The sequence below is a fragment of the Dermacentor silvarum genome, chromosome 11 (assembly GCF_013339745.2).
Source record: "Dermacentor silvarum isolate Dsil-2018 chromosome 11, BIME_Dsil_1.4, whole genome shotgun sequence".
Taxonomy (NCBI): Eukaryota; Metazoa; Arthropoda; class Arachnida; order Ixodida; family Ixodidae; genus Dermacentor; species Dermacentor silvarum.
The window spans coordinates 63,523,702-63,545,134 of NC_051164.1; the positions used below are offsets into that span (position 1 = coordinate 63,523,702).

General features: G+C 43.7%; 1 protein-coding gene across 2 annotated transcripts; it reads right to left on the minus strand.

Moving 5' to 3' along the window:
• Positions 1 to 1,619: 1,619 nt before the first annotated feature.
• Positions 1,620 to 21,360, minus strand: LOC119434031 (S-phase kinase-associated protein 2). 2 transcript variants are annotated; one of them, XM_037701335.2, is made up of 11 exons: positions 21,196 to 21,360; positions 18,926 to 19,226; positions 15,874 to 15,979; positions 14,905 to 15,013; positions 14,287 to 14,401; positions 12,422 to 12,477; positions 11,284 to 11,424; positions 9,672 to 9,770; positions 8,806 to 8,933; positions 7,854 to 8,016; positions 1,620 to 4,642 (listed from the first exon to the last, which is right to left on the minus strand). In XM_037701335.2, the coding sequence occupies exons 1-11, from the start codon at positions 21,237 to 21,239 to the stop codon at positions 4,522 to 4,524; spliced, it is 1,383 nt and encodes a 460-aa protein (XP_037557263.1). In that variant the 5' UTR covers positions 21,240 to 21,360; the 3' UTR covers positions 1,620 to 4,521. The 2 variants fall into 2 exon arrangements, with proteins under 2 accessions (XP_037557263.1, XP_037557261.1); XM_037701333.2 differs by having other exon boundaries at positions 4,515 to 6,196.
• Between the last annotated feature and the right edge of the window lie 73 nt (positions 21,361 to 21,433).

Below are 21,433 nucleotides of genomic sequence, written 5' to 3' on the forward strand. Positions count from 1 at the left end.
CTGTAGAATAGATTAAGAGCTTTCAGTTGTTTAGTGAGTTTTGTCAAGTTTACAGAATGTGGACTCTATGCAAAAGCTCACTCCAGGAACATCAGATATGCGAAACATCAGCTATTTCATGTCTACCACGCTTGAAAAGCACCTATCAAGCAACTCGAAAATTATGACTGGCGCAACACATTGTGAAAAACAATGAAAGAATTGATCCCGCTACATACAATGAGATAGTCACACTAAGCAAAATACCCGACTATCCACCTTCATACTTGTCTTACTAAAATAATTTGCCTGTGTAATTCAAACTTGCAGCACGATTTCAATCAGAAGCATTTCAAGATGTACGGGACACATTTTAAATATCCTTACTTTAATGAAGACTTTTGCTGTTGATGCACTATCCTGGTGTACACAATTGTGCACGTAGCGTCTGCTTTTCACTCCGTCGAACGGTTGGCAACATTGCCTGCCCTCGCAAATTGTTATTCAAGCGATGATGTTCGCGTCTTTAAAAGCACACCAATGAATAACCCTAATTAAGTGACGATGGTGTAAATGAGCTTAAAAGACGATAGGCGAAGACGAGACGCACATATATAGCGCTGCGTGTCTCGTCTTCGTCTCTAAACGCATTTACACCATCGTCATTTCAAACCAAATTACCCAATTATGTTTACCGACCTAATTCAGTATTTCAAAGCGCCATTTTCGTTAGTTTTGCTGTAATTGACAAACTTGAAGAGAAAATGAAGACCGTTTATTTTCTGAATTTCGCGCTGAAACTTCAGCACCGGTACGTTGGTGTGATGTCACTGATTTCTATGTATTTTTTATATTTGGGCAGTTCTGGCCTAAATTGCTGGAAACTTGCCAAATTAATTGTATGCCTCTTTTAGAAAATTATATGTGCCGACAAAAAATTTACACGCAAGCAGGCATTGCCAAAATCCATGACGTCACGGCGCGCTAGTGTGGCAACTTCAAGGTGGCGTCGCCATCAGTGAGCGAGTGGAAGAACTTTATTTTTTTTTAGTATCTGTACGTTGGTGTGACATCATTGATTTCAAAGTATTTTTTGTATTTGGGCAATTCTGACTTTAAGGCTTGCTAAGCCTCTTCTCACGTAATTTTTTATTTTTTTCATTGTAAAAGGGGAATTTATTGACCAATTTCTATTTGGTGTCGCCAAGTGCTTCAGCTCGTGACAGAATTTCATTATCTGTCAGATTTTTAAACATTTGTTCGCAATAAAAAAATTACAGTGTTCGTATGGTGTATTCAATTGTTGCAGTACTTAGGTGCTTTGCAATCCCCTTCGTATCTCTCATATTAGGGTTAGAGCAGGCTGGTGCACTAAAAGATTGTCAGTGTCATGCAGTCAGAGTATCTGTCTGCTAAAGTTTCATTGACCCGATTTGCCACCTTTGAGGAACATTTTGAAACCCACTTTCATGTGGCCAAAGGCAATGCCCGACGTCTATGTACTGCCACGTTCCTCTTCTTCAAACTGCCTAGGAACAGCCCAATTAGAGGTAACAGTACAAAATAAATTAACTGTTTTGCTCCCAAGTTGGCTGCCTATTTCTCAGCCTGGTGTACAACACAAGAAAGCAAACCGCTCGTTTAAACACTGCATTATCTTTATTTCCAACATGCTTTCACACAATATAATACACACCACACATTTTCATCACTCAGTCCATACTTAAAAAAAAATGTGAGCAGTAATCTGAAACTGCAGCAATGTAAGGAAACATAATGCCACATACAGACTCATGAAACGTGTTTAAAGAAACAAAAGAACAAGGGGGGTAAACAGCATAGGCACATGTATGTGTAGTGGAATGCACTGAACCTTATTAATAGTAATGAAACAAGCAGCGAAATAAAAATGGCACTTCGTGACTTAATTAGAACACCCTATAATTGGTAATTGCTGTCATGGTGATAATGTTCGTGCATTTTGACAGAATATACATACAAAGGGAACATGCACAATGTTGGCAGATGCACACTCTAATTATTTGATTGAACAGTTAACAGTGGGCTGGCCAATGTGAATGCTTGAGCTCAATTTCACTCGAATAGGAATTCAAATAACCAAAGGAGATGAAACATTAATATCTTACTTTGGATTCGGCTTTGTGAATCCAGCTATGATTTCTTATGTAACAAGTGTTAGATGAATTGCCATTGCCATGGCAGGGCACTGGTTTCAGGCAGATTCAGCTATGACATCATTGTGACCAACAAGACCATGACTAACAGGAACGAACAACACTGCCATAAACAAGTGTCTCAAGCCATGGGACCATAGCAATTATACTTGTAGACTGTCATGAAGGCAACGCTATAGAATCAAAGCACACATGTGACCCATGTAGTCCTGTAACTGAAATGCTAGAATTCTATAGCATGACAAATTTTCTTGGCTATTTCGAGTGTTCCCACATAGTGATCACTGCACGTTTTATGCAGCATCTCTCAAAAGCAAAATAGTGTTGTATTATGGTGAACATTCGTTGTCTGCAGGCTTGCTATCCAGCTATCCTCAGGAATTTACTTACGAAAGGCTTAAACAAGAAATATCTGTTCAAACGAACAAAGCCAACGGTATTCAATCCAACATTTACGTAAATTCGACTGTAGCTGCCTTAGTAGCTTAGTGAACAAGCTATAAAAGGCAAGAGAAACAAACATACTTGCCCAGATTACCTGGGTGACATCTGCATCAGCTCCACTCCATAACGTTACCTTCATACCAAGAAAAAATTGTCCAGGAATATAGTTTCACTATGGCACTGCTTGCCTCACCGCACAAAATGTAAGAGTGCTACTAAGTAGAACAAAACTTGAACTCCAGTAACGAGTAACCTTCCTTTAAACTCTTAGAAAGTTGGTCCACGATTAAATCTGCTCCCTTCACATAACTAGCCTTAATCACAAGGTGTTAAAAATTTGCAGCCAAGCCTTCGCAAGCACAGGCTGATCAGCAACCCCCCCCCCCTCCCCCTCCCCCCAGGAACAGTTGTACTAAAAACAACCAACGAATGAGTCTACACAAGAATGTAGCCTCGATCACCCAAGCAACACATTTGACGATAAATCCATGAGGACAAACTTAACTGAAACAGGAGGCTTTCAATGTCACTGCGTCGCTCTTAACACAAAGCAGGACGAACCACTATGGTCCACATGCCTCTCATTGTCGCCTTTCGGAGCGTAGCTTGGAGCTTGGCCCCCTACTACTACAGCTAGGTGAATCACAAGTACGATGCCTTCAAAATATGGTGCTTCAGCAGACTTGTAGACTAAAGGACGCTACGCATGTAGTGGTGAAAGATAGCCATTTCATTGTGCCCATCAAGTAGGTCAGTTCAGCAGCAATCTATGGTTGTGTCTGCCAGAATGTGCTGTTGAACTAGTAAATTTGGCACAGGTTCAAAACACTGTCAAAGAACACGTGCAGAACAGATGAAAGAATGGCCACACGGAAACAAGGTTGTTCCGCGCCCTTTTGCCGGCTTCCTCTAATGAAGCCTTCCGCGACACATGTCAGGCTACAACCCACTTCACTTTCTAATAAACAGCACACAAGATAATTGCAATTCACGTATATCAGTTCCTGTTTCCAGTTGGAACAATGGAAGCAAGGATGCATGGCAGATGCAGGTTCTCGTACTCCAGAACAAAAGATTCAACAATTTCTCAAGTTTAGATATTGCTCCTTCACCAAGTGAACTTGCCGTGTGGTCGTCTTCGTGGCTTATTTATGTTATATTACGCGCCCGCAGTACTTGCATTTAAATATGGCAGATAAATGTACGTGCGCTGTCCACTACTGCAGATGTGAGAAGTCGTGCCTAAATCTGGCAAGGTACGTATAGCTAGTAAATTACCAGTTTATCGAAGTTTTAAGTTAGTAATCTAGTTTGATTGCAAGAGCACAGTTGGAGCCTGCAGCAAGGCTTTTGAAATTCTTCAAGCACTGGAAGACAAAGAGGCTTTTAGTATCACAATTACACCTGATTATACACAGTGTTGACCAAATGGTTTCATCTCAGCATGACTTCCACATGACCGAATACTGAAAGCCACACACAGTGAACCACATCGTGGTTGCAACTCAGTTGTGAGTGAACAGAAGGCAAGGACTGTCCTGACAGCAGATCAACTCTCTTGTCAAGTGGCCTGCTGAAGGACCTGTACCTTTCCGCATTTTAAGCTAAAACTTGCTGCTAGCTTCAACCATGTAGTCAATGTAAACGCTGGCCCCGGTGTCCCAGTGACATGTCTTTCAAGGCCAGGTTTGACACATATTTATCACATGATGAAATGTTAGCTGCAGCTAACCAGAGCACTTGAGCTGCGCTACACAGTTTGACGTGGAAGTGCTGCAGCCGAGCGCTCTATGAAACTGTTCGCCACATGAAGCACGAAAGACCTGCAAGGAGATCGTTGATGGCACTCGACTAGATGGAGTGGCAGCAACAAGACGTTCATGCCACATGTCGGCGGAGACAGTCAGGACCACAAGGCAGTCCACCGGAAGGAGGCCACGATGTATTGGATAGCAGTGGAGCCCGAGGCACGGCGGAGAGCGAATTGACGAATGCGGGCAAAGAGTCTGCGAGCATTTCTCGACCTGTGCGCATGCAAAATATCGATAGCTCAAACCAAACGGCCTGACTTGAAAGATCTCCTCCTACCTGTACAATTTTCTTCTTCCTTACATGACTTCAAAGCGAAGCACGACGTTTGCGGAACAACATTTTTGGCAGATGTGGTTTTCCACAGTATGCTGTTCTTAACATTAATGGTATTAGAAGGCAAGTTGGTGATTGTGTGACAAAGAAAAAAAAAGTACTGCAAACACTGAACTAGGTAAACAATTGAGATCTTGCAGCACGTTACTCTGAGAGGGAAGCGTTTGATTGCTGTGGCAGTGATTCACAAATGACACATCAACCAAACCAATGTTAAAGACCACTATGATTACAAAAGTTGCTTGGGACATTTGGAATAAAATTACCCACTACGTGGTCACTGTTTGGCACGTAGAGGATATGCAAGAAATAAGGCAGTCGGCACTTCTGTCCTGAAGCTACGGGTGACTAAGAAATGGCCTGCAGTTGAAAGCAAGTTTAAAAGTGGCACCACATTCTAATCTTTAAAACTATTGGAAGTCTCGCCAAGACTGGCAGAGTGCAAACTGTGAGTCCTATTTACCTGAGGCAGCAAATGTCGAGAGGACAAGTGCAAATAGGGCTACATCAGCGGAAGAAGAAAACAGGCTTGCTCAGAATGTCTCTGAACAACAGTTCATACCTCCGCACAAATGCAACAGGGAAAATTGGGAAGCCTTTGAGACAACCTTATTGCAACTAACGGCACTTCCGGGCAGGCAAACGGGAACACTCAGAATAGCTCAAAACGTGCTCTTGCCAATGCCAGTGCAAGCTTTGCGAGAGTGTGTTTGACGAAGTTCATTTACCGTCTTGCTCCTGCCATCGAATTACTTAGACCGCATCGAGATCCAGCGGCTCGAGGTGGTCAAAATGTACCCACTAACACATCGCGGCATCTGCCCCTGGTGCGGCGACAAACGCCCTACACTCTTCCAAATCTCATTGGGGTGTGGGGGCAAACCTCAACACTTAAATACGCCTAGCATGTCATTTGAGCGGTGGGAGGTACAGCTGACCGGCGATACCCTAGCGGGCCAAGAAGCGCTCGTCCAGCAAGTTCGTCGAGCAGCCATGGCCAGTCTAGTCCTGGAATGAGGACACCACCCACTCGACCTCAAGAGCAACGTCTTCGATGGTTCAAATAAATGTTTCTCTTTCTCTCTCCAATGGCTCCCGATTACCCCCTTTCGAGTACCACAAGAAAGGTTAAATCCAGTGCATAGGTATAAACGATGAAGCGCAAACTCGCAAAGTCAAAGTGGTCATGCTACTGCTGGTGTACAGAGCCCCTTAGGACATTCTCTGCCCCGACGGTGAGCAACCGTTAGTCACGGACTTTGAGGCCCCATATGCTGGTCCGGCGGATGCCGGTCGTCGGGCGTGCAATGGTCGAGAAGAGCTGCTTGTTGATGTCGAGGTTCGGCAGTCTCCTGCGGACCGCGTGCAGTGCGTTGTCGCCCAGCACGCCAAACAGTTCGAGTTGCTGCAGTGATGGCATTTGTGACAGTGTGCTGCAGATAATGGACAGAAAATGTGGGTGAGGCTGTGGTCCCCGAGATGACATCCCCGGGCAATGACCTTGCAAATGAGGATGACAAAGTGAAACCAGAGTGTGCGAGTGAACCTTGCAGGGCTTCACCCAGCAAGGTTCACTCACCCAGGGGCAGAACCAGTAAGTGTACTTCGTGACAAATTTTGGAAGCGTGAAAACTGCCTTTTTCTTTATTGCAGTGAGCACCTCTAACTGTTTTAAGCAATGTTTGCTTTCGAAACCGAGTGCCAAAAGAATGCTTGTAAACACAGACAGGAGCAGAGGACACCCTGCTGTCCCCCTACAAGTCGTGCTCCCCCTCAGTGCTTATGTATTGCACACACAGATTTGCGTCTGTTGCATTCCATGCTTGATTTCCGTCATTGTGGCCTACTGCTGCAATAAGTGATCAAGGACTGCTTACAATACCCAGTAGCCAGATTTAATACTTGTACAATAACACGGCATGGAAATGTTGTAATAAGTGGTTTATGTTACTACAGAATAGTACACACAAAAGTTGCTCATTGTTACGTCTGTGTAATGATAAAACTGGTAATGTTACAAGTGGATCTGACTGTACTTCTTTCTGTCTAATTAAAATGATGATGAGAAATGTGTTTTTTTTTTGGTGCAAGGGCCAGAAATGCATAAAATGTGCCAACTGTCTGATTAAACTGTCGCATGCACCGTTTTTCGTGCAGCCCAGTTATAACAAGAATTATTTTGGCAATTGAATATTGTTATGAGTGGGTTCAACTGAATGATGTATGCATATGGCATGCATATCACAGAAGTTGTCTAGGGCCGGTATTTTGTAACGATGCCTTTCCGATGCTAACGCCTTTTCGCGCTTGGCCAGTGGGCAGAGCGACGGTCCGCTCACGTTATCAACGGGATCAGCAGGCCATGAGCGGTGGACGATAAGACTAGTATAGAATAAAGCATCGCTACAAAATACCGGCCCAGAATTTTTGATTAAGCCTGGTAGTTTCACACAGCACACTAGACACCACCACCCTACCTTTCACTGTACCCAGCATGTGTAAATGATGAATGCCCCACCTTAGAAACCCAGACAGATTTCCTTATTGCTGTGCCACAGGTATTTTATGGTGTCTCAAGCTCTTGAAATTGCGAGAAAAATATGCCCAATTTTGTATCTGGTGACACTGAAACAGCCCGCGCAAAACATGAACTACAAGAAAGGACAGGGAGAAGAGCAGAATTTCAGATAAATGTCCTACTGCCCAAACACACAGACATCTACAAACATGCCACGTCGCACTTTGAAAATTGTGAAGGCTAAACCGTGCTAAGTATTCAAATGCAGAAATTCGTTTACCCCTATGCTAGACTGAAAAGTGGCTGAAGAAAACGATTCTCTTCTTAGTACAGTCAAGCCTCGATATAATGAATCTCGATTTAACAAATTTGCACTGTAACGAACTATTTTTATTTCCCCATCTTAGTTCTATTGAACAAAACCTCGACATAACGAAATTCTCAATATAACAAAGTTTTTCGCCGCAAGTACAATCGTTCAGCACTGTGTCTGCTTGTTCTTATAGCATTTCTTGCACTGGCTGTTTCGGCATGAATCCCAAAATGAGACGAGGAAGCGAACTAGTACTCACAGGAAGGTGGTAGGTGCAATGCTGTAGCAGCGGCTGATGCATAAATGCTGCAGCTCAGGGAGGCCATTCACGATGGCCCGCATGGCGTCACAGCTGATTTCGGTAGCATCGCTGAGGTCTAGTTCCAGAAGGTGTGGGCACCGCTCTACGAGCGTAGACACATCTGAAAGTGCAGACGAGAATAGGTAGGCCGTGAATTTTATCACATGCCCGAAAAACAGCGCGCTAATTTCTAGCGTGCCAAAGTTCTAAATAGAACTTTGGCGACGTGGAAAACCCGACTACTTTGTAGAAATTCTTAACAGATAGCGCAACAGAACAAACAACAATATAGATGGCAGATGTAATGTACTTGTCAGAACCCATGTTAAGTATAGATTTCTTAAAATGGTTCAATCAAATTCTGTGCAACGAGATCCACGATGCCATGCAAATTTTATTTTATTCTCAACTGTAACGCCAGTGAACAATTCACATTCTCCCATCAAAGAAGTTTTGTGTCATTTCTCGTCACGGTAACACAAACACATAGCGTGTTTCGGAAACTGCTTCGGTTCAGTGACACAGGTGCAAATGCTACACACTCCCACAAGTGGGTTTCCATATGTTCTGCCTTACACACACCCTCCTGCCTAGAGACTCGCATGACCACAGATATGAGGCTCCAGGATTTGCCTAGTTTATTATTTGCACCAATAGCCATCACGAGCAATCAGGCCCGAGCCCACACACATGAACTAGACTGACGGTTGTAGCAGCACTGTTAAGTTCTGTTGAGCACCGCAACCGGCAAAATGCAAATGGCAAGCTGAAGTAGCACGCGCACTACCCAATTTCAAAATTGCAAGGTTTAGATGTTTAGTGTGACAACACCACACATCGCAGTTTTTTGCCCTCAGTCGCCAAGTCTAGCCCAGAACTAGGTCACTCAACGAAAGGGTGGAACACTCACGGTCATTGGTGATCTCACTACGACAACCCGCAATGTTAAGTTCTTGCAGCATGGGCGTCACAGTCAGCACAAGGGTGTCGATACAAGCCGTAGTCAACTTAGTCCAAGCAAGGTTCCAGGACGTTAAACTGGAAGGAAGGACAACTTAGTTTAAACAGAAATATTCTCAGCACGACTTTTTTAATTCAGTGGTTTAGACACCAGCTTCAATTTAATCTTAAACTCAGTTGAAACATACGAGTCAGAGGTTGCCCAGCCTAATAAGACATCGCCAAGACATTGAAAACATATTTCTTGGCAAAGGAAGATGCCAGCACCCACTCATGCAATTTTCTTTCCTTATGATTAACAGCACAATTAGAAACAGGACTCAACAAAAGTTGATGCACTATAAACATTAAGGTCGCCTATCATACTTTGCATTAACTGCACATACATTGCAGGATGAAGCTGTTGGTCGAGATGTGAACCGTTACAGCGGTCACAATGGTCATGTAGTCATTCAAGAAATGTGCAATATCAAATGCAATAGATGGCATGGAGACAACACTTTGCAGTCCACTGACAGTGATCAAAATAAACACTGAGTTTGAATAACTCTCCATTCTGTGAAAGTCTATTCCGCACCTTTCTTTTCCTTTCCCAATTGTGAAAATAATGAAGCAGGCTAATTTTTGCTTGTTACGAAAATCGCGTGTGCGTTAAATTTGGGTGTGCATTACTTTTTATTTTTTTGAAGCCACATTAGATCTGGCTAAATATACTGCAAAATAGTATATGTCCATGCACACATGCCCTAATTAAAGACACAACCAGCTTGTTACAGTCAAGGAAGCAGTACCACTAGTAAGGAGATGCCAATATACCTTCTGCAGCCCCTGCAAATAGAAGTAATGCCCAAGTGTGTGAAGCCACTTGTCATGCTCATGTTGAGGCTTTCCAAGGCATGGTTTGCACCAATCATCCTGCAATGAAAAGCAGTTAAATGAAAAACGCATGTCGCGCATTGCCAGTATCATAACCACATCCCATATAATCTGCTGGTGCATAAGCATGTCGGCAACTACAACATCATCAACTCACCAGCGCACTTTACTCTCAGCTACACCCTTGTAAAAAAAAAAAAAATAACCTCCTGTATACCCCTCTCACTAGAATGGCATCTAGTGGTGCCTGTGAAATGACTCCCATAGTTTTCAAGAAATAAAAATAATCATCGTCTACCGATAATACTAAGGGCTCTCCAACCAGGAGGCAAGAATGAATATTGTGCATTTTATTTGCACAACACCGAAAAGAAGTATTTCTTTCCCCTGAAACCTTAAAAATGGCACCAGGATGTGTAGCTACATACGTGCACATACAGACAAACATGCCGAGACCACACGTTACATTTATGAAAATGTGCTGGACTTCTGCCACCAAATCATACAGGGTGTGATATGTATTCAGTAAATGCCAGACAAGCAGCCTGCACTTCTTGGCGCAGTAGACTTCCGTTAATTTGACTCCGGTTAATTTGATTCCCACAAGAAGTCCTGGCTGGAGCCCATACATTTCTACGGGACCAAAGCTTTCTTCATTTTGATCCCGAAATAAGCATTCGCCAGATAATTCGAACTTGGCTGATCACGCATGCCCCTGACCCCCATGGTGACTGGCGTGGTTATGCCAATAGCAACAGCGTCCACCTCAGCAGCGATTAAGGTACAGGGAATGCGCTGAACATGCGTCGCTCTCGCATCAAAGACTGCTGTTTCTTGGCCTGCCTCAGAAAGATTTTAAAGCTAGAACGGTAGCTCAAAATGAATTATTACAGTATCCTAACTCACGGCTTTTTTTTTCCCCAGAGAAAATCCGTCGGGAAATTTCTTGAGCGTGCAATCCGGTGTGGAACTAGATTAACGAAACTGAAATTGCGTTCTTAACAGCCTACTGTCAGAGTAGGTTACATCTTCCACAAATAAAGTTCGATATTTTCTTTTTCTTTGACAGAATCAGAGGCAAGCTACGTTTGTCTGGCCAAAAAATCACGTTCACAATGCACGTTCGATTTCTACTTTGTTTGGGAGCTCTAATGTCATTTTGACGTTATATTTTTCTACTTTGAACCATTAAAAAGTGGTTGAGCGTTCGATTTGAGGACGTGTTAGAATCAAGGCAAATTCCACCAACTTAATCGGCACTGTCTTTTTTCTTCTGCCTCTTGTTTAATTCAACCCGTCAGATAATTCGACTAGCTTCATTGGCCCCATCAGGGTCGAATTAACGGAAGTCGACTGTACTCTGTAATAATACAGATAGGGAACCAAACGCAATGCTTCTATCTTTTATGGGCAGCAAGCTGAAACTATACATGCAAGTTTTGTTTTGCCCCTTCACAAGACTGTACCGTATAATATTTACAAGCCAATACAGTCGGCGTAACTCGACTGCACAGTCGGTGCAATTGCAATTGGAGGGAGGAAATGCAGTTACCTGCAAACTCGGTCGTTTAGTGTACACTGCTCTAGGCTGAGTTTCTTGAGGTTGGAGCAGCTGGCCAGCAGCTCGCACAGGGTGTCCTCGCTGATGCTTGCCATGCTCAGGTCGAGGTACTGAACTTTGCACGACGGCCACCTATGCAAGACAAAGGCAACATGTGGCACAAGACAGGACATGACTGAATGCTCGCAAAACTCGAAGTTACACAATGCACGGCAGTCACAAAAAAAAATTTATGTTTTCCTTCTCGGTTTGCTAGGTCCTAAGTAGGTGCGGTTTACTGAAACAATAGCTTGAATGCGATGCTAAAAATTGTTCCATGAACACCAGAGCACATCACTTCAGGTACGAGCTTCGATGTAGTGTTTGTTCTGTGGTCTCACTGTAGCCACGATAAATGGTGGACATGCATACAAGGGGTCCTTTGTACCTTAAACTGCCAATTGATTTTGCTTTTCTTCATTTTCGCCCTTTATCATTGGCTCAAGGCAACCTGTACTGCCAGGCTACTAAGTGCCGCAAAAGATAAGAATAATTATAATTAATTACTAAGTTTAAAAAATACTAGAGACAATGTCACAAAATACAACTTCTCATCTCTTCTTGGTAATCGCCCACTTTATCGGCGTTTTGTGAATATGTTAATGGAATGCTGCATGTAAGCTTCCAATTACATGCAACGCTTGTCACTGGATGCTAGCGTAAAGTGAAGCGCATTCGCTGGCACGTTCACTAAACGCTGTAGGACCTGCTGCAGTGCTACTTTTGCGTGCAGGACGGCAGTGATGAAGGATTAGCATTGAAATCTTCATTAGAGAATGCAAGTCATCATACTGACGAAGGTGTGGCGGGAAACAGTCTTTCACAGTCATTGCGCGATGTGCTGTGGGATTTAGCTTACCGAGTGGTAACATGCCACACCCCTCTCTTAGCAAGCAATGTAAGCTGTGAAGGCAGGCATCCATTATAATGAACTAATAAACATAACATTTTAAATTTGGCTCCTTTAATCTTTTTGAAGTGGAAATAAAGTGACCGATTGATTTATCATTACAATGTTTTTTTACAGGTTACATATTTTTACAGGTTACATATTTTTACAGGTTAAACACATGCAGGTCACCATATTTACCTTTCATCAGCTGGGTAGGACAGCATGGGCGTGTCAGTGAAGACAGGCGATTTGATCTAAAGGAAATTCAAATGCAAAACGTCAGACTAAGCCATGTGATCGAACCTCTGACTGAAAGTAAGGCATAGGTGATTGATGTCGGAGTAGAAAGTTCCGAATTAGTCTTGCCCACAACATGCAGCTAAAACTAAGCACAAAAGATGATTTGCATAGTTCCCATCGTAACATGGCTGTCGTGAGCTGAGAATTGGACCCGCGACCTCGTTCTTACCAGCAGAGTGCCATAGCCATTAAGCCACTATGGCAAGTAGGATGTCTGCACAATAATACGAGAAAAAAAAAAAGAGAAAAAGACATGTATGGCTAAAAAAGCAGAGGATGAACTCTTGCTGTGTTTACCATGTTCTAACGAGCCCCTCTTTGCTTGGAAAATTAGTGCAATAACTGCCCGCACGTTACAACCAGACACAAAATCAAAATTGTGTCCGGGCATTGGCTAATGTCTACTATCAGCGCAAATGTCATCACCACTGTCATCCCAAGATGGTGACAGAATGTCTTTTCATGTAGTGAGGTGACAATGCCTAAGGAAAAGTTACTGTGCATGCTGAAGCTATTGGCAAGACAGCCACATCACATGTTTCTGGCGATTTGGGGACTTGAGTGTGTTGCTGGACAAACAGGCAAAGCTGCTCCTCGATGTGTGTGCCACCATCCACAAAATAATTCACGAAATAAGAAATATCAAGAATACTGGATGGTGTGGAGAACAACATGTTGCAGTCCACCGAAAGCGACAAAAAGCTGTAGGATAAGTTATGGTGACAGAATAAATTTCCATTCTGTGAACAAAAATTCTGAATGCTTTGTGTCCTTATGATCAGGGAAATTGAGTGTGTACAGTTCAATGGCAGTCACTAAAATCGGCATTTTGCTTCGTTATATCGAAATTTCCTCATATTTAAGTTTGACCTCTTATGCAACTAAGTACAGTCGCCGATGGATTTTTCTTACATTGAAAGGGCCACAAAATTTTCCGAATATCAGGCAATATAAAAAAAAAAAATCATTTTGTGGAGTTCGAGAGCCAGCAATGAAAGATATAGCAGTTTCATGTCGTGTTGCCAATATCTTCACAATGGCGGTACGAGTTGAAGCAAGCCATGCTTTTGCGTTCACTCTGCCCCCACGGCTGATAGTGTTGCCCGCAGAGGGATGAAGCTATCATCAGCAAATGCTTCATCTGCCCCTCGCTTCAATGCACCTCTGAAACTCAAGATTACGCAACTTCCAGTAAGAAACGTGCTGAAGAACAGCCACGCGGGCCCGCACTGACAGCCACGGTCACGTTATAAAAGTAGACGCATGCCGACCTGCCCCCACACGCATGCGCTTGATCGCGTTACCACGAACAAGAACCCTCCCCTCCTTTCTTGCGCAGGAAGAAGGCACTCATCAAGCCACCATCCTTCTCAGCTCACCCTCGCACGCGTTCACTCACACCTAAAGAATACAGCACACCGGGCGCAATAGGATCTTATCGCCATTGGACTTTACACAGAACATGACTCTGCTCCGTCGCGTGACTTGAGAGGCTGAGAGGCACGCTCGCAAGTGTTTCAACCATTTGACCATCTGTGACTGCGCAAGTTTCCATGTACTGTTTTGGTATTCCTTCGCAGCAGCAGTGAAATTTCATTATATTGAAATCGTGTATGAACACACTTCGCTTTATCGAGGTTTGACTATTAGATATTAGCACACGATATTTCCTTAGCGATACATGACACGCACAATTCTGCCATTTCAACGGCTGCACAATGCACTGTCCACAAGGGCGAAAGCCATTCCCTGGAAAAACTTACTTCAGCTGTCGCTAGCCTGAGGACGACGACACCACGATTGAGTACATTCCCGAGCACACCGGGGCCCAAGTGCTTTTTGCTGAGGTCCAGCCGCCGCCAGAGGCTTTCGTCAAACCTAGATTGGAGAGTCGGGACATCAGATAAGGCGCATGCATCTCCGGTTTCGTACATACATTATGCCTGCCTCATTTAATGATGGCTATTGTCAATAACACTGTAAACAAAGCGTAGGATGTTCGTTTCTGGAGCAGTGGAATTGAACAGGGGGTACACCAGATTGTGGGTAATCCAAAGTCACTTAACAGAAACCTAACGTAAACATAGACACAAAAAAGCCTACGTAATATTTAACATGCGTATTTGCTTACTTCATTAATGTGCAACTATCGCAGGCCTTGCCTGGGCACTTTGAAGGAGTGACAATGAAAGAATTAAAATTAAACAATGCGCAGTGGTTCAAGGACATCCCTACAGTGCTTAAAAACATAACTTCGAAAAATAACCAACGGAAGTATTGTGACTAAATGACACAGGCAAAATGGGCTTTGAGGTAATCTCCGAGCTAGAATTGCTGATAAATTTGTGAACAAAGGCATATCGCGTTCGCTTGTCACTCACGCTATCTCCATCCAACGGCGGCAGACGCGACCACATGTAGCTAGCGTTGGCTTGGGCAGCCACTTGAAGATTTCTAGGATGGTCTCATCAGATAGGTCCGCAAATGGGTCTGCCAAAATCATAGGTAGGAAGAGTTGAGAAACCATCAGCAGTACACGTTAGACAGTTTCCAATACCTTCTGATATACCTAGCCTGGCTTGAGTATAGTGTTTATTTTTTTTGTGTGTGTGTGTTTGTGCAAGGCACTTTTTAGCATTGAATCGTATACTCCCCTGTTTGGTGTAAAAAAAAGTACAAGAAATATATACATAATTTTTTCTTCTTTTAAAGTAGGTTCATTCTCGCAGGACTACGGCATGACCACAGCCATGACCACAGGATTGCGAGTTCGGTTCAGAGTAAAGGGTAGCCTTAGGTGGCGTGGAACATAAAACGCTTGTGCACTTAGGTTTCAGCATGCTTTTAACACTGTCAGGTGGTCAAAATTACTCCAAAGGCCACCTTCTGACGTCATTTCCCATACCCAAGATGATGCTTTCAGATGCTGAACACAATGAATTTATTTTGGATCGGTTCTCTGAACTTTAGTCATGAAACATGCCGCATGACCAGACAACTGTTTCTCAAGACACTGTTCTGAGATGCTTTGAGGCATTGCTATCAGGCATGCTCAGTCAAAACACATCACAGTAAACACACTTGAAACTTTGGCCATGATGTATGCACAGTTGCACACGCACAACAGTGCCCGTTACAACAGGTCCTCGGTTGTAACGTTTAAATAAATCTGGACTTAAATACCGATACAATACTGATATTTGACCCCCCCCCCCCCAACACATACACACAAGTAAAACCATTGTAACAGAAAGTGGGCAATGACTCAAGCTGGCAGATCTTTCAACATGAAAGTTGCTCGAATATGCTAAGCTTTTGTGAAACATGCGTGAACACATCCTTATGCCCACCTTTGCCGTTGCTAAGATCCTGTTTACTTCGCTTGTGTAGTGTGAAGGTGTCCGGCAGTGTCCTTGATGGCGTATCCGACGCAGATGATGCATCACGTTTCTGTCCCTGTGAATGGGAAATGAACATGGTGGTCAACATGGTCGACTGCTTCAGTCGTGAGCTACTGTGACCACACTGCTGAAAAAAAGATTTAGGTTTACGTGCAACAACGGTGCGCACTTAAGAAAATAAGTAGGGGTGAGAAATATCTGAAAATTTCAATACAAATCGAATAATTCTAGCAATTCGATTCGAGAGTTCACTATTCGACGTTGTCGAATATTCGTTTCGCTCGAATACTAATTAAGTGACGAGAAAGAGTTTTTGAAGTCTACAGGAGGAAAGACTGATGTCAGTGCAGTTTTCCGAATACTTCTGCCGCAGGAGAACTGCAGTTCGCAGACGCACATGTTTGGATCCCTTCAAGAAGATGTGCGGTATTGTGTGGTAATGCGCTTCACTCCTTCAATGAGCACTTCAGTTCTATGTGCATCTGCTGATATGCTTTTTGTTTGTTGAATTACTGGCATTGTCATAGCGTGTCAGACACAGTCACTCTTCCTTTGTTCTCATATTCAAGCTTTTCAATTGAGCTAGAAGCCAGTTGATAATGGCATTAAATCTATCGAATAAAGTAAACAAGCCTTCTGTTGCCAAACAGACGTCACAGGAGTTTTGAAATTCTACTTTGCTTAGAAGTGATAAAGTAGTCCATTATCGATTCGATATATGAAGCCAATTTAAAAAATATATATTCGTAATCAAATCGAAAATTTACTATTCATACACACCTAAATATAAGGCAAGCTTTATCAGTAAATTATGCTTCTCGGGGGATAAAGAGAGAGAGAGAGAGAAAATCACGTTTTACTATGGAGAAGGCTTAGTGGTTAAGAAAAATAGGCACCAACAAAGGCAGGTGGTGATGCTGTCTGTATGTTCACACACCAGCTCGGGCCAAGGCAACGTTTATGGGCCAAGATGGATTGCATTGCATTTTAAAGAAGCCAAAGAGTGAACTTGCCAAGTGAGTGAGTGAAATAACTTTATTGAAACCAGCGGATTGAGGCCTGGACCTAGGCCGCGCCAAGGCGGTAGAGAGAGTTTCAAAAACTTTTACTCAGTCACAAAGGTCAAAATACAAGAAAATGACCTAAATTCACACTGACGTACCGAGACTGGTGTTGATGCAAGATTGAAAACAGAACTTTCACCTTTATTTCTTCTTCTCGTAATTAGCCTTTCAACAAGAAATTAATGAAAAAATTGATGCACTGTTTATCACACTAAACTGATTTATTGTTTCCCTTTAGTGTACCTACAGAATAAATGTTGAGAATTTTGTAATACAGTTGAGCCTTATCCAGACGAAATTCCTCTATACCGATTGGTTCCCTTCATAGCCTGCGCAAATGACCCAATCATGATGGAGAAATTAGATCCAGATCCGTGTGACACCGGTATACTGTATAATACTCCGCATGCAGCTATGACACTTAATTTTATGTCCTGAATAATGTTCAGCTGCCTCAGTAGGGGAGAGGCCTTTATTTAAACATGGCTGTTCACTGAACATTGTGACTAGGAATACACATACAGTGCAATGTCATTGATACGATTCTGCATTATACGTTTTTCGTAATAATACATTAACCCTCTTTTCCACAGCCAACTTCCAAATAGGAGCAGCGTACTTTCATACGGTAACTGCGATCGCATATTCACCCGAAATTGGGTAATACGACTGCAGAAGTGGGCTTTTACTGCATTTCTAAAACTTGGAATTTTATATTTCAGTGTACTAGCCTAAATAACATTCCAACAACTCATGAATGTAATGCGTTAAGGCCCAGCCACACTGGAGAAAAAACGCACGCGGCACGCCGCCGCCGGTAAAATGCTGCTGCAGCATCTCGGCCGAAGATCCTGGACGGAAACCATGCATTTCTATGGGTTGCAACTTTCGTTATTTCGATTTTAAAATTGGCCTTCTCCGGATAATTCGAACTTGACCAGTTGGCACACATGTGCCTGGCCCTAAGGTGACCCCAATAGTGGCAGCATCTGTCTTGACGAAGCTTAGCCTATCTCGGAAGAATGTCTGATTACGGTATCTACCCGATTCTAACATGCATCTTTCTTTTTTTCTCGGGACAATTTGGCCGAAATTTGCCTTCGCGGTGGCTATTGGACACGATACTAAAACCACCTTCGTGGTGTTCGGGTGCTTTCCCGCATAACATGGATGTATTGGGGCGAAGGTGACTTTAGAATTCTAAACTGGCCGCCATTGTGCACTTTTCCCATTTTTCTTGCTAAAAAATTAGATGCGCATTAAACTTCTGCTTTGCTTAGGAGCTTTAACATCATCTGTATGTTAGTTTTCTCCTTTGGACACATAGAAAGTGGGCGAGCGTTTGATTCGGGGGCTTGTTAGAATTGGGCAAATACTGCCAATGAATCAGTTTTCTTTTGGATTTATTTCGGCATCTTGTTTAATTCGACCCACCGGATAATTCGATCAATTTTGCAAAGCCCATCAAGGTCAAATTAACGGCAGTCGACTATGTGTTTGCTCTTGCTGTCATCATGTCGTCACGTGGTGGGTTCACTTCTGTCATCATCTTTCAGAATGTTTTACATCGCGCATATTTTAGGAGTGGCTGCATATGTATTTCCCAAGTTATCAGATATGAAATAGTTGTTCGCACATCTGACGTTCCTGTAACAGTCCTCGCATGAAGTCCACTTTTTGTAAACTTGACAAAGCTCACTGAACAATTGAAAATTCTCAATCCGTTCTGCCAGCTGTTCAGTCTTTGATATTCTCAATATTCAAGAAATGTGGTGAAACTAAATTTGCAATGGGCAGGTGTAACTGGGGCCTCAAGGAGGTATATTTTTGTGGAAGAGATAAAGAGGGCGCATGATGGGAGCCCCAATTTCACGAATTCCAGTTGCACAAGAACTCCTGGTAACCCATACAAAAATAAATATGAAAGAGCTGTTTACCTTGGAAAACTTGCGTGATGCCCGTGGTGGTGATGGTGGATTTGTAGAAACGACGCTGGGCTGCGGAGATTCATCCTCAAGGTAATCAATGCCCATATCCTCTAGGATCTCAGTTGGAACACGACTGTCCACCCCCCACTTGTCACGCGATGACGAACTGTCGTCACTGTCCCCCGTGAGGTCAACATTTTCAATGTCTGTCTCTGTCACCGCCCTGACATTGGTACGTTTGCCGAAGCTCCTTCGCCGTTTGCCTGTTGGCTGGTTGGTTGATATGTCCTGCAGTGGGCTACGCTTTTTGCTGCGCAGAACATTGGAGAAAGAAGAACACAAAAGGACACATTAGGCGTGCATGCTGAGGCCAAGCTGTGTGGCACATAATAGAGAGCTCGCAATCCATATACCTACAAATGCTCTGGAGTGATGAGAGAGTTCTCAGTGCAAATACCATAAAAGAAGCCAACAAAAGCAATGATGATGTATGCACAGTTTAGAAACAATACATGTAAATAATGGGCTAAAGTCAATAACTTGATACTAACGAGCTCTATGCTATGACATCACTGCTCCCTATTGCCGCAGGATCCAGGAACATAGTTTGCGGAAGAAGCGAACGATGATGCATTGAAGACGACCACTAAGATATACAATAAGCTCAAAAATCCTCGATGAAGTTTGCTGCAACAGCACAAGAATTATGTACATTTGGGTGTGTGCAGATCCAGTAACATGTTCTCATAATACCAATAAAAAGAATTGCAACAGAGCCTGTCTCATCATGAATGTCGATATTAATGCGCTTAGCATTAGGGCAATGTAACAAAACACCGTATTGCCGAATTCTCCAATGTTCTGTTGGCGACATCTTCACTTAACTGCAGCTCAACGCTTTTTGCTCAACGCACGCTCTGATCCCATTCTGTTCACTTCACTCCTTTCTCCACACCTTGGCTGCTTTTGATGTGGAGTTTCTCACATCTCTGTAGCTGACTGCTTCTCTTGTTGCCTCCTGCATATCTGGGCACCTACTCAGTGGCACATCCTAATTCTGGAGAATTGTCCAAGGATGTTCACAAGTGCCACACACCAAGATGCACGTACCCAGTGAGTGACCCAAGTTGGTGTGAAAGAGGTTAGACACGGAGGGAACTAAGCAAAAGGGCGCGATGTTCCCAAAGAATGCTAATCGCGTCAAAATCACGCTTCCTGACCTACGCCTCTCGATTGCTCACAAGACTCGCTACACCAACGCGGCATTTCATGGTCGGGACAGCCGGTACGCGACGGGCAGGTGACAGCTGCTGGGTTTGCCGCGAAGTGCATCGCCCTAAAGCACCTGCCTCGCCGATGCACAGGTGTAAAAAAAAACTAGGTTACCGAGTTGAATCACAACGCAGGAAAGTAGATGTCACTACATTCGGCAAGTAGCCCTGGGAGAGCACGTACCAAGGTATCGATGGAACCGCCTCTTTTGCGCCAGTGTCTGAACGTAATGCGTCGCCGCCTAAATAAGTTCTTCTAACATACTGAAAAACACACTACAGACATTGCATTGCCATTACTCCATCACTTAAATTGAAACCACACTAACGGGAAAGCGAAATCGATTGGATACCGGCTTTGCAAACAGGGTACGGAAAGGCGCCAACGTTCACCGGGGGTTCCAAATTTATCGAGCCCATCGTAATAAAATTTCCCTCGCTGAAAACATAATTCTGTCCATTGGCGTGATCCGGTTGGTGGGGCACATTAAAACACAACATGCTAACGATGTGCCACGGGTCATTTATGATAAGTTGGCGCCCAATACTTGGCGCGCTCAACGGAAATTTTGGCGGGGCGATAAGCGCGGCTTCGACTCCGTAGCAAGCAATGCAAATTAATAGATACCGACAAAAAATTTACTGTGGCTACTAGATTATTAAAACTTTCTCTTATAATGATACCGTGCGGTTTGACGAGTCAAAACCCCACGAAACAAAGAGGGTTGTTAGAACCGGTATGTCATGCGATGGGGACGTGTCCCAACGGCAACAGCTCGAGCCTACCGCTGCAATCGAGCTGCGAAAGCAGCTATGTGCAAGCATTGGTACTAAGATTTACAGTGGTACGAGTACATAATTATGCATGCACGAAACGTCGCGCCAAAATTGACGGTGCACGATCACAGCAGTACGTTCAAGAAGGTGCCGTTCACCCGAGTCGCCGCGGCAAAGAGGGAAGCCTGCATATCACAGTGCAACGCTCAGCTCGCGTCGCATCCCGTTTACCTGCCATAATTGGAGTAGTCCAAGGCAACCACTTCGTGGTCCATCGTCGCAGCAATCACAGGAAATTTGCAGAGACTTATGCTTGCCGCCACTGATCACCCTCTGCACACCGACCGGGACTCACGGCGCATACCACTCAACTCTGACCGCCAGTCTGTCGGCCAATGACCGATCACGGACAGATCCAACGCATTGCGCTGACGCTCTGGCAACGTTGCTAAAATGGAAGCGCGCGATT

Bases quoted from the DNA above. Each gene is read 5' to 3' on its own strand.
- LOC119434031 (XM_037701333.2), bottom strand. From the start codon at position 21,239: ATGGACCACGAAGTGGTTGCCTTGGACTACTCCAATTATGGCAG. The intron at 15,014-15,873 runs GTGGGCATAAGG...TGATTTTGGCAG, and splicing joins GGATCTTAGCAACGGCAAAG to ACCCATTTGCGGACCTATCT. The intron at 12,478-14,286 runs GTAAGTTTTTCC...AATTTCCTTTAG, and splicing joins TCAGGCTAGCGACAGCTGAA to ATCAAATCGCCTGTCTTCAC.